The 13,130-nt window shown below is 33.4% G+C and overlaps 1 protein-coding gene across 1 annotated transcript in view; it reads left to right on the top strand.

Moving 5' to 3' along the window:
- The first annotated feature begins 11,880 nt into the window (after positions 1-11,880).
- LOC127848415 (ADAM 17-like protease) overlaps positions 11,881-13,130 on the top strand; it is a 36,102-nt gene continuing 34,852 nt past the window's right edge. Inside the window, exon 1 of the mRNA XM_052380867.1 lies at positions 11,881-11,986. Coding sequence (XP_052236827.1) covers positions 11,932-11,986 — 55 coding nt within the window. The 5' untranslated portion in view covers positions 11,881-11,931. The remainder of the gene's footprint in view (positions 11,987-13,130) is intronic.

Raw genomic sequence — 13,130 nt, 5'->3', positions numbered from 1 at the left:
GTATTAATGTGCGTTATGTATATTAAATTTTGAAATAAAATCGAGGTTAACCAAAGACGTGTTCAGTAATTGATAAAAAAAAGAAGATATTGAAGCTTTATACGTTACTTTTAGTGTAAAATAATTCTTACCAACAAAGCCATATAAAACTAAGTTCATGCATTTTAAAAGGTGTTCTTATAAAACTAAATGACGGTTAACTGAAAACGGTTTCGTCTGTAAGAACGGCAATTTCTTACGTTTGTTAGCGAAAGCACTTAGTGCAAATAGAATATGTATTATTGACGGTGTGAACGAAGAAATACATAACTAGATTTACTCGTGATTCAACAAACACTATCGCATGTTCAGACACTATACAGTTGATTATTACCAAATTATTGTAAAATTGCTTATTTCAACGCAGTTTGATGTAATTTTGATTAATAAGATGGTGAACTACAATTGGGATTTTCACAGATGTTCAAGTATTCGTGGTCTGTCGCTTTTTATACGATATAAAATTAGTCATCCAAAAGTACATTTGCACAGTAGAACACTAAGGGATTGGCTGTCTTTAAATGGATCTCTGCAGTACAATCGAAACTTATGTTATAAGAAGAACAAACACTGATTGATTACAAACGTTCATTACGTAAATTGACATGACAACAAAATTGCCCATATGTATGCAGAACAATTATTTGCACCGACACTAACCCTTGACCAGAGACTTTTAGGCTGGAATTTACATGATAATGTCTATATGTATTAGTTATTCTGTCAGTTTTAATAAGATAAATTGTGCCAGTTTCTACAAAGCTCTTGAACATTTTATAACGGAAACAGTGTATGCGAGACAGAAAGATGTCCGACAATTATCAATCAGCATTGGGAAAGCACAAAGTGACAAATAACGAAAACGTTAATCTTGCTCTGAACTCAACTACATACCCATTTGAGAATACAGTAGATTTTACTGCCAGTTTTTGAATGAATTTCTACATAAGGTTTATCCATCGATCGAACTTACAGACGAACAGACGAAAGGAAGCTGCGAAAAATATGGAAATATGAGCAGCGTTATTTTGTGGCATTCCACATTTCTTGTAGAGTAATAATGTACACCACATGAAGACCATCAAAGAGTTACTTTATAATAATTACAGGTGGAAAAAGTTTAATTGCTACCACGCGCTCGCACATTAAAGAAGCAACATCTTTATTGCTCTAATAAAAATAAACACCATGGTTTCTTAGCTTTATATCTGTATTTAATAAAAGCTTAAGTACTTATATTTTTCATTGGAAGCTTGCGTTTTAAGAGGTCATAGAGGTAAGCAACGACTAAAATTATAAAATATTGAAACCCTCGTTCGAACCTTACTGAAATCAATGCATTTAGATTGTGTCATGTATAATTTTTCAACAATGATATAAATGCATACGTTTAACAGTAAATAAAAAATAAGATATCAATAATTCCTGTCAGCAATTAAAGAAAAGATGAACACATTAAATGCTGCAATTTACCTTTATTGTAAACTCAAGGTTTATCCGGAAGTTTACTTAGCGTAGTGTCTATAGCCCGTATACTAAACGAAATGTGTATAAACCATAAACTATTCCAAGGGTCGTATACACCAAATACAATACGAAGATTCTTTGTGAAAATAGGACAGAAACTAAGAGCAAACAAACTACTACCAAAGAACTCTCTATTGTAAATATTTTAGAAGATCGAACATACTCAAAACGCTCAAATGCAAACAACATATTATGCAAACCATGACACTCGTCGCATATGGAAACCGTGGAAATGGAAAGAAAAATAGTTGGGCACATTACATAAATCGTTAATCGATCGTTATTGATTCCAAGCCGTGATAAAAAGATTCCCTCGCTTGAGTCTTGTCGAAATTGCACAACTATTGTTTGTTTACCTCCTATAAAGTTTTAAAAAGCTCAAGTCCTTGACTGTACAAAAAATGACAAATTATAACGGGATTGTGAACCATGCTTCGTAGCTGGTGTTTAACAAGATATTATATAAAATATTAGCAAGGTACGATGTTCCTTGTCCGTTGAACATTTGTGAAAAAGCATTGCTCTACGATATCATCTCTCCCGCACTCGACTTGTCTTTAATACACCATTTTATCATACTTCATTAGTTACATGCCGATAAACAATGTTCTAAATAATATTCGTATTTCTCCCTTGGTAGTTAGAGCGTGCATATTAAAATGTGCTATGTTCACGGTAATATTCGAATTTCCCCAATGGTTGGACGGGCATGAATGTTAAAATGTACTAGCGATGCATGCTGATCATACCATATTTCCATATGCAAACAATTAACTTAAAAAAAAAAAATAAGCATATTGTCGAAACCATAAAATAAATATCCCGAGAACACTTCGGGTTATAAAACAGCATAACATATACATTTATAATAACAAGGGTTAAGCAATTTTATAAATAACTTATAAAAACGAATGCATACAGTTGTGCAAATTAAGGCAATTTTATCGTAGTTATTAAGAGACAATTACACTAATTTTCTAATTGCAATAAGATTTTCAGATTTCCATCACCAGTACCATTTCAACCAGAATTGATTTTACACGAATTATGCTAAGGCTTAACTAAAGTCACGATGTCATGGATTCTCCGACCACTGGCCAGGAACAAAAGCAGGTATGTGGTATTAATGGGTGATCAATAAAAGATCAATAACGATATGAATCTCGTTTTATATTACATGTCAATAGTTCAATAAAGACAATGTCCTTATGCATATAATTGTGTTCCGATTTTGATATCTGGCTACCTCGTCATTCGATTAATTGTTAAAACGCCTTTAGGTAAACGTAGTTATTTCTAAATAAAATACCAATTTATTGTAATTATCAACATGTCTGTTAATGACAGATTGATTTGGATATGAAATTTGCACGTCCAACTTGAGTGTTGCTAAAAGCATACGTCGTATTAAATGAAGATAATGTGCTTCTTTCGGGGTAAAGTATATATTGCTTTAAAAAAATAAAGTCCATACCAATCGGCCTTGGTAGAAAACACTATCCTTTGTGTTTTATATTTAGTATACCCCTAAACTGCCTTTGATACTTATGTAAGATGTTTGTGACAGTATGAGAGTATCTTATGTAAAACGATCGATAATTTGGACAACTGACGTTGCTCTCGCAAGAATATCCCAATCGCGTTCAGGGCCAACAAATTAAAGACAAATATTCTATAGAAAACCGATCGACCGCCTCAAGTTACTGTTCGTTACAATAATGGACGTGGATTGTACCATAATGGGCAAAACCGACCTAACAGGAAACAAACCCATAAGTGGTCGTAATGCCCTGAAGACTATACATTCAATTGCTCATAATCGTACATTTGTACGATATGGTCCGTTGAATAAAATATATACAATTGTATTTCACGCTTAACAGAATGTGTTGGATCTAATTGCACTTATAGAACAAGGAAAAATATAATCAAGATTTATAATACAAACACTTAATGACAAACGTTAATATTAAGCAAATACTATGAAGTAAACGGAGTCTCTGACATGTACTAGAGACTTTAAAAAAGCGAGACAACTCTATGCCACTGTTTATTGTTCTTCGCGCATCGATCTAGTTATGAAGCCTGTGGAACGAAACACTTTAAAACAATAAGAGCAACGTAAACATCATAAAATTGACCGTGCTGATTGATGTTCATCAATTACCATTTTTAATGCACTCCCACACGCAGTCGGGTAAATTGCTTCGCCTTTCAAAATAGGTGTAGAATAGGCAATCTGTATGCTAAAGCATATATTACCTGTGTTGATTATTATACCCATTCAAAATCGGATAAAGCATATACGACAACGACACTATACATTAGCATGAATGACGCCCTATTCAACTCAACGATAATCATTGAGAATGGCTTTCATATGGTTTGTGTTGTTATTTTTCTATAAAACAAATACACAACCTCAACACAATATCTACCTGGATAACACCATTCGTGGATTTAAAAACAAAATTGGCATTGCAATGCATCCATTTGATAAACAGCAACATTATTATTTCGGAAATAAGAGAATCATAGTTATTGTGCTTATTCAGTTTATATTAACCATGTGACCTCTCGGTTGTCGCAGTTTTGACGACGGAATTAATTTTTCAATATATTTTTTTTTATTTAGAAAAAACTTTGTACCCGACCACAATATGATGTTACATATTATTGCTTTTGCTCTGTGGTATCAAATACTACACTTAATTATAAATAAAATTATTTTGCTATATCTCTATAGGTCTATATAAACAAAGAGACATTGGGAATATAAATGTGTGACCCCATGGTAAATGTGTAGATGATGACTTTATGACGCTACAGACAAAATATCAAGGCACTGAGCAGTAAGGTCCATGCAACGAAAAATTGCTGTATTGGTGAATATTAACCACCGGACACACTGGTCGTGCAATCGTGAAACATTGACTATCTCCATAATCCTCCATAAGATAGAATGATTTATGTAATAAATCGTCTGCTGATCCAGAGTGACTTGAGGTGGCCAGTGTCTATCCTACGACCAGGAATTGTCAGAGGATGACAATCCAATATTGCATACCGAATATTACACCCATTAAGCTAGTCTTTTCGGGGTAAAAGCATATTTAAAATATAGTTTTTTCACTTCAGGCACGATTTAAACAAAGACATCGAATATCAAGTCCCTAGATCTTGTAGTCCATAGAAACAAAAGCAAATGCAATGCTTGCGGTCGTCTTTAAACAATAGTTAAAACTGAGTTAAAAAGTAATGATTATATTTAATTTTGCAACAAACTTAACTACCAGAATGTTTTATATGCCGGTAGTTATAAATTTCTGCAATTGATTATGGAAGATATTGACGGCGTTCTTTAATGGAATTCCATATTACTGGTTAAGACATAATTTGGACCACCCGGTGATTATCAAAGAGCTATTCCTTATTATTTCCAGGCGGAACAAGGGCTAATGATGCCATTCTCCCATTAAAGCGAATATGATTTGTGTATTCTTATTTAATACAATTATACTATATTTACAAAAAGTAATATGTTAAAACGCATTGTTACTTGTATGTGAAGAATACACTGTTTAGATGTTGTACTTTTTCGAAGCAAAACTGAAGCATTAAATACATTACTTTATTTGAAATTCGTCATGATTGAAACTTTTCAAAATTGCAACTATACATTCATCTAGCTCAAACATGTTGCTAATAAATGGAAACTGCTCACCATTGATAGCACGTCAATAAATCTGTGAATGTCATACTTTACATTATAATTTACATGCGGTTCATACTCAAACAAGCCTAATCTCACTATACGAAGGTTGTTGGCGATAGAAACCAAGTTCGCAAACACTAGAACCTCACTTAAGTATATTCCAATTTCCAAAAACTTGGTATACATCAAAAACTCAAAGTTCTTAAATACAAAATCAATATTATGCATTTATGTACAATTTTCGCTTTCCTTTGAACGTATTTCCATGGGCTTAACAGAATATAACACGTTTGTGGTATTGGTAGACTCATTTGAGTCACTTAAACAGATTGCTAAATCTTAATATAATGTAACAATGAACAAATCGTTATACTTGATTTATTTTACTATGTTACAGTCCCTCGGAAAGTTGTTGTCTTGATAACATTCAGAATTACGGGTTTGCACGCCAGGAGCACGTTAGAAGCAAAGACACATAAATTATTATTCTTAGTTTTGACAGAAAATACTGCATCTGTTGACATTGGGATTACAGTTTGTGAGTGATTTGTAGCTTGCAAAGAAAGAGATACATACATACACTATACATATCATCGAAGTCGCTTTTCTAAAGTCTGTTGACTTCGTCCAAAGGTATCATTAATGTACCGTCTGAATGCTGAGCAAATATTAACACGTTATCAAAGTATTCGGAATTAAAATTAACATAACATATTAACATATGCATTAATTATCGTGTTTATTATTGCATTAATAAATATGCTGCATTGCAGTACCATTTAAACCAGGATTTATGATCAAGGACAAAATACTAAAGGGCACTATGCCATGGGTTTTCCACCAACAGCCCACAAACAAGCACATATACCGAACTACGCTGAGTTCACGCAGTACTACCGATTGGTCGATAAACTGTCAGTAGCTGTATACTTGTCATTGTTTACAGGTTTAGATTTTAATAAAAACATGCATAATCCAAACCTTTTAATGTGATTCCCTTGAACATCGGTATTCGATTTATTATCTCAACCTAGTCTTCGTAGCAACTTTTTAAAAAAACGTAACAATTCAACACGACTGATGCCTAATGGAACCATCTTTGCATTACATAATACAAATTAGTGGACACAATAAGCGCAAACTAATGCGTAACTATCTTAAAATATGTATTTATATTGAACGCAAAAAATATATTACAATATTTAAGTTAGTGATCACGACTGATAAAGAAGAAAATACCGGAAAGAAATGTAATTTTGTTAAATTATATATTAACATACTAAACAACCTATGTGTTTGTCAGAAGCACTATGTCCCCTACTGTGCCGCTTTGAAGCTATATATTTGACCTTTGACCTCGAAGGATGACCTTGAACTTGACCTCTCACCACTCAAAATGTGCAGCTCCATGAGATACAGATGCATGCCAAATATGAAGTTGATATCTTCAATTTTGCAAAAGTTATGGAAAAATGACAAAAGTTGGAGCAAACAAACACACAAACCAACCAACCAACAGACAGGGCAAAAACAATATGTTTACTATGGTGGTGGGGGACATAACAATCAAACCATATTGACAATAACCGGTTCAAACTTAAAACCATACGTGGAAAAAAAATGAAACGTTTACAATTAATAAGCGTTTAAAACTCAAATCATTTGAAGAGATGACGTTGTTTACGTTCGACACTTGAACCACATGAATAAAAAAATCAAACTGAATAAAATTTCTTAACCAAATCCGACTTAAGGGAAAAACACTGACGTCGTTGGTGACACATTTTAATAACCTTTGTTTATTAATACTTGAGCTATGAGAGTTTCGTTTAACGAATACAAAAGTAACAGTACCTTAAGTAAACCTTCAACGGCTGCTATGAGAATAATTCCCTAGGGTAACTGAAAGCAACGAACATCAAAGTTTGGAGATAAATCAGGCACATTATTATAGTCATTAACATCAAACGAAACTAAAATAACCGTTCGATACAATTATGGATGTGGATGGTAACATAATGGGCAACACGAACCAAACACGAAACAAACCCATTAAGTTTGTGTTGTTATTCCGTGAAGACACTACCTCAAGTTGTTCATAATTAAACAATTATGCGATAGTGTCTTATATATTTAAATCTTTAAATTTAATAGAAGACGTATATATAATCTAATGAATCATAATGAAAACCAAAAACATTAATAATTATCAAACATTAGTAATAAGCATTCATAATTAACAAACATTAATAAAAGGTTAGCGGGACTCTACCATGAAAGAAAGTGCATATAACTTGTATATGTTGTTTTATGTTGCATCCTACCGCTTATTTGTGTTTACGGTAATCAAAAACTGCTAACTACTCTATGTTTGTTACATGAGAAATATAACAGTTGACTTTGATTTTCTTACCATTGCGCAACAGTTTTAACAGCAACAAGGCGTTCAGAACTTATACATGCGTTTACTTGTTTGTTTCCATGACATCAATACCGCTATACAGTGTTTATTGAGCTTCAATATACATGTAGTTTATGACGCTAATTCAACTTTAAACGTTTAACATTTATAGCAACATGTACAATGATAAATGTGCTAGACTTAATTACTCTTATTTACATTTATACGCAAACGCATTCTGGCAATTTAACGCTATAACGTTTCAGATTAATTTGGTCACACAAATTACCTTTCTCAAGGGTCATACCCTATCACATTCCAATTAAGAACACACGACTACGGCACTGTATACAACGGCACGATTTCCATACCACATATTTCTTGAGAATGTCTGGCATACAGTGTGTATTATTTTTTCATTATTTCTAAAAATACACCACCTCCTCTCAACATCTACCTGGCAGCCATAACAACAATCCAGGTATCAATTAGTAACAGCCACCTTTTATTCCAATACGCGACTTGCATTAGAATACATGAAGGGGACAAACAGCCGCAGACCTAAGAGAGAGAACCCGTGGTTGGAATACCTGGAAAACCACCGCAGACCAAAGAGAGAGAACTCGTGGTTGAAATACCTGGAATTTTAATGGCATGGTTATACTTTCAGCTAGATTAATAATAAAAAACGCAATTTTTATAAAGTCCATCTCTGTGCTTTTAAAATAATAACTGAAGTGCATTGACGAAGTATTTTATTGCCGTTCGTGTTTTTCATTACATATAGTTAAATAGAACAATAAAAACACGTTATATTTGGAAAAATAAAGTGCTTGAACAGTTGAAGAGTGTTTTACGGTTCTCGTCGCATTTTGAAATATAAAAGTTTAGTAAGTTTAAAACAAACTGTTTCAAAAACAAATTACATTATGTCAGCTGTTTTATAACAATATAAGTTTTAAAAAACAGAATACGACGTCGTTTAAATGAATTTCATTGGAATCTAAAAAGTACAGTATTGACCTGATATAAAGGGGCCATCCAACAGATAAAGCGATATTGGGAAACTACGAGGATTGCTTGTATAGCTAAAAAAATAAATCTGCTTAAGCATGAGCGTGGATGGTCGAGTGGTCAAGGCGGTACACTTTTTTCTTCCAGGACTCCAGGGGTCATTGGTTCGAGTCCTTTTTAGGGTAACTTTTTTTCCTTTTTTTAAATTGTATTCTTGTTTTTTACTGGAGATTTTTAGTTCAAATGTTAAAATTTATCAATCAAAAGCATTTAATGACAAGCTTTAATATATGCCAAAATCTATGAAAAGGCCCCTTTAAAAAAAAACAGAATACGTTTAAATAAATTTAATAGGACTCTCAAAAGTATAGTATTGTCGTGGTTAAAGTAATTTCTATTTGATTATGTGAACAGAAATACATTGACAACAAGAACACATTTTCAGTGAATAATGATGGCGATCGTGATTTATTTGAAACTGACAATAGAAATGGTCTATGTCATAAGGTGGAGGAAAGCGGCGCGCGTCTTTGATAAATGTTTCTTGGCATTTTGTTTTCTTTACTTCATATCTGCCTCGATCGGCATGCTAACTTTTCTATATTTCCAATGACAGTACTTTTAATAAATGTGTATATGAATAAATGTAGTAATTTCCGTGTTGTATATTCGTCCGACCCGAGTTTTGTGTTTGGCAAAAGAATGGGACATACTGCGCATTATGAAAAGGTTTCGACTATTTGGATACATTACAAACCAATTTATTTTCTATAGTTATTATCTCTTGTTAACGTTCCTTGTAGTGCATATGTATTACTCAATCTTATTTACACATTATGTTGACGCGGATTTTCGAATTAAAACTGAGTTTTCTACCTGAAACAAACTGCGCCTAATATAAGTAGATAAATTGTGCCAATCCCCACGCGGAGTTGTCGTTCCATGCTCTCACCATCACAAGAAAATCCTACCAGATTTGGTAGGATATTTTTGTTTGTTTTAGTATTATATTATGAAAAGTTATATCATTTTCTTTTATTATTCAAAAATTGTGTATAAGTTTAGGTTTATAATAACAAAATAAATTACCTAAATTAAACAAGTAAGAATAAAAACGGGAAAATTATTGCGACGCGTTGCAGGCCTATCATCACGTGGTTAGTAATAAAGGCATGGATTTGATCCAGCTATGCTGGTTCCAGTCATATTTTATCCAGCTATGCTGGTTCCAATCATATTTTTTTCGCGGAGGCTGAAATTGTGCACAAACTCTGAATTTGTTTGAAGTGTCTTAATTTCAGTTTGCAGAAAGGGAGGCGATTCCAACACACAAACTCCTGGTAACTCCCCATGTATTATTGATAAAGAGCCAGCGGTATTTGATGGGAGGTACTGTTAATTAATGCGTTGATGTTTGTCGCTTTTCATTGTTGAAAACGATCGTCATAAAATCTGAATGTTATGATTAATATCGTAGATGTGTTTCTGACCAATTCTAAGCCGCATTACATTCACATACATTTAAATGAGTACGAACGAAGTAAAACAATTCTAAGCCGCATTACATTCACATACATTTAAATGAGTACGAACGAAGTAAAACAGTTCTAAGCCGCATTACATTCACATACATTTAAATGAGTACGAACAAAGTAAAACAATTATAAGCCGCATTACATTCACATACATTTAAATGAGTACGAACGAAGTAAAACAATTCTAAGCCGCATTACATTCACATACATTTAAATGAGTACGAATGAAGTAAAACAATTATAAGCCGCATTACATTCACATACATTTAAATGAGTACGAACGAAGTAAAACAATTCTAAGCCGCATTACATTCACATACATTTAAATGAGTACGAACGAAGTAAAACATTTCTAAGCCGCATTACATTCACATACATTTAAATGAGTACGAACGAAGTAAAACAATTATAAGCCGCATTACATTCACATACATTTAAATGAGTACGAACGAAGTAAAACAATTCTAAGCCGCATTACATTCACATACATTTAAATGAGTACGAACGAAGTTAAACAATTCTAAGCCGCATTACATTCACATACATTTAAATGAGTACGAACGAAGTAAAACAATTCTAAGCCGCATTTCATTCACATACATTTAAATGAGAACGAACGAAGTAAAACAATTATAAGCCGCATTACATTCACATACATTTAAATGAGAACGAACGAAGTAAAAGTTCTAATCTGAGACACTTCTCAAAGAATGTAACCGCCCACAAGAAGATAAGTATTTGTGACAACAAGCGTGAAATAAAAAAAGGTTGTTTATCAGTCCAGATATGAATTAAAACTGTTTCAGCCACTTGACAAGCACTCGTGTATGATAGTGTTGCCCGAATATCAGCATACATCGATATATGATCCTATGGCGCATTGTGTCTCGTTTCAAAGCTGTATTTTTTGTTTGCAAATAAAAAGTTCAAATGTACTACTTTTCTTTGAAGACCTAAATACATGCACTTTTGAATACCGGCAGAAAATCTAAATTAGGCTCCGATGTTGACATCTCGACGGCATATACGTAGGTTATCTTATTCAAAACAAAATTCCGTTACCGACACGTAGTCTACTCGTTGCAGAAAACAAAAATGCACCTACGTGCCGTAAGAAAATGTCTGCGGAAACAGTAAGGATTTCCGAATTGCTTACAAAGATTGTAAAGCAGTTTTTCAAATTAACTTTTTTTTAATCAGTACTACCGGACACATTCTCCAGCAATTTATTGGCTCTTGGTTAATGTAAATTAAGGTGAAAACTTGGATGAGACAGCTACGCCGAACAATCTCTGCTATGAGTTTGAGGAAATGCGAACAGTTTCAGAAATAGTTGAGGTTTCTTCGAGGGCGTGCTGCGCAAATAAGCTTTGGTCGTAAATAAGGTAGCACCTATCATCATATTACTTGATAATGTTGACAATTAAGACACAGCCATAAGATAATAAGGAACAGTTTTAAAGAAAAACAATATACACACTAACATACACACTAATACAAAATACGATATACATGATTAAAAAAACTTTGGTGGTTTGTAGCCTCAATCTTATGTATGTGGCGTGTAGCCTATCATACAAATAATCAAAATCTGAATCGTTTTGTCGCATTTTACGTAACTCTCATAATGCAGTCAAGCGCCTACGTTCGTTACCATTCGTGTTTAGAATTGTTTACATCTCTATGGAGGAGACGAGAAGATGTTGAACTTTAAGTTAATTATCTGCTTATTTTTGTTTCACTATTTTGTAAATGGTATGTATTGCCTGACTTCTTCATCACATTTGCGCCGTAAAGTGTATGTTATGCGTACATATGATGCACCCGTTAAACTTGTAAGCAAATAACACTGCTATTATCCTCTATTCCTAGTATAAGTTACTGTGCAGGCTTATAAAATCGTGTATAACGTAAACTTCTAAGCAACATTCAAACGCACGTGCCCAAAAATTGTTCACTTTTGTAGCGCTAGTTGCAATAATTCAACTCTCAGCTTAGGCTGATAGTTGCAATGCGATCTCTCTTGTCCATGGGTGCAAAATGTTATCAACAATTCAAAGGTTAATGAACACTGAAACTGCAAGAGCTTATTAAAATTTACCTATCTAAACCACAAACTCATCCAAATGGTACCATTAAAGCAAGAAATAATTGATTTGTATTGACTAAGGTTTTGTTTTGTACGCTGTATCTGCCATATTGGAAAATTGACCCAATATAGGTCAGGTCGCATTACACCAATATTTTGTCTCGAACAACGTCAGTAACTGTGTTTAGTGAAGTGCACGGATTCGCTGCGCTGAACTGCACCCATGTTTATGAAAGGGTGCATATGCACTGCCAGAGCCACCATAGCAAAAATTATCAAAGGTTCTGGGAGTCCATTTATATGGACTATTGTAGCGCGAGAATTTCCACAGCCGATAAGACAACAATAAGACAACAATCATGAGGAAAAAACAATAACTATGATAATAAATTGTCCGTATTTCTGACCTCATTCCCATATATAGAGCCTAAACAATGTTTAAAACCTGCACATTTTCTTCACCAGATGGACGCGCCTATGTTGTCAACATTTTGATCGTAAAATGTTTTAAGGGTAGTTTCCCTTCAGGGATTGAAACTAACTTCTTACTATTGGTTTCCCGCACAGGCAACAATCTTTAGTATTTTGGTTGCCCAGATAAAGAATAACAAGCCCAGAAATATGTACATGTGTATATTATACATTCTTTTAATAAAATAATAGATAGTTAAATAAAATTGCTGACATTACACATGTTCAATGCATGATGTATTATTATGAGCCTGAATTGAATCATTTCCTATTCCTAAATAATGACTGTTATATAACTAGTATTGATCCATGGTGGTCATTTGTTATTCAATTTTTATT

Source organism: Dreissena polymorpha, chromosome 10 (genome assembly GCF_020536995.1).
Source record: "Dreissena polymorpha isolate Duluth1 chromosome 10, UMN_Dpol_1.0, whole genome shotgun sequence".
Lineage (NCBI taxonomy): Eukaryota > Metazoa > Mollusca > Bivalvia > Myida > Dreissenidae > Dreissena > Dreissena polymorpha.
Note: the sequence above shows the minus strand (reverse complement) of the source record. Positions and strands in the feature narration are given on the sequence as shown.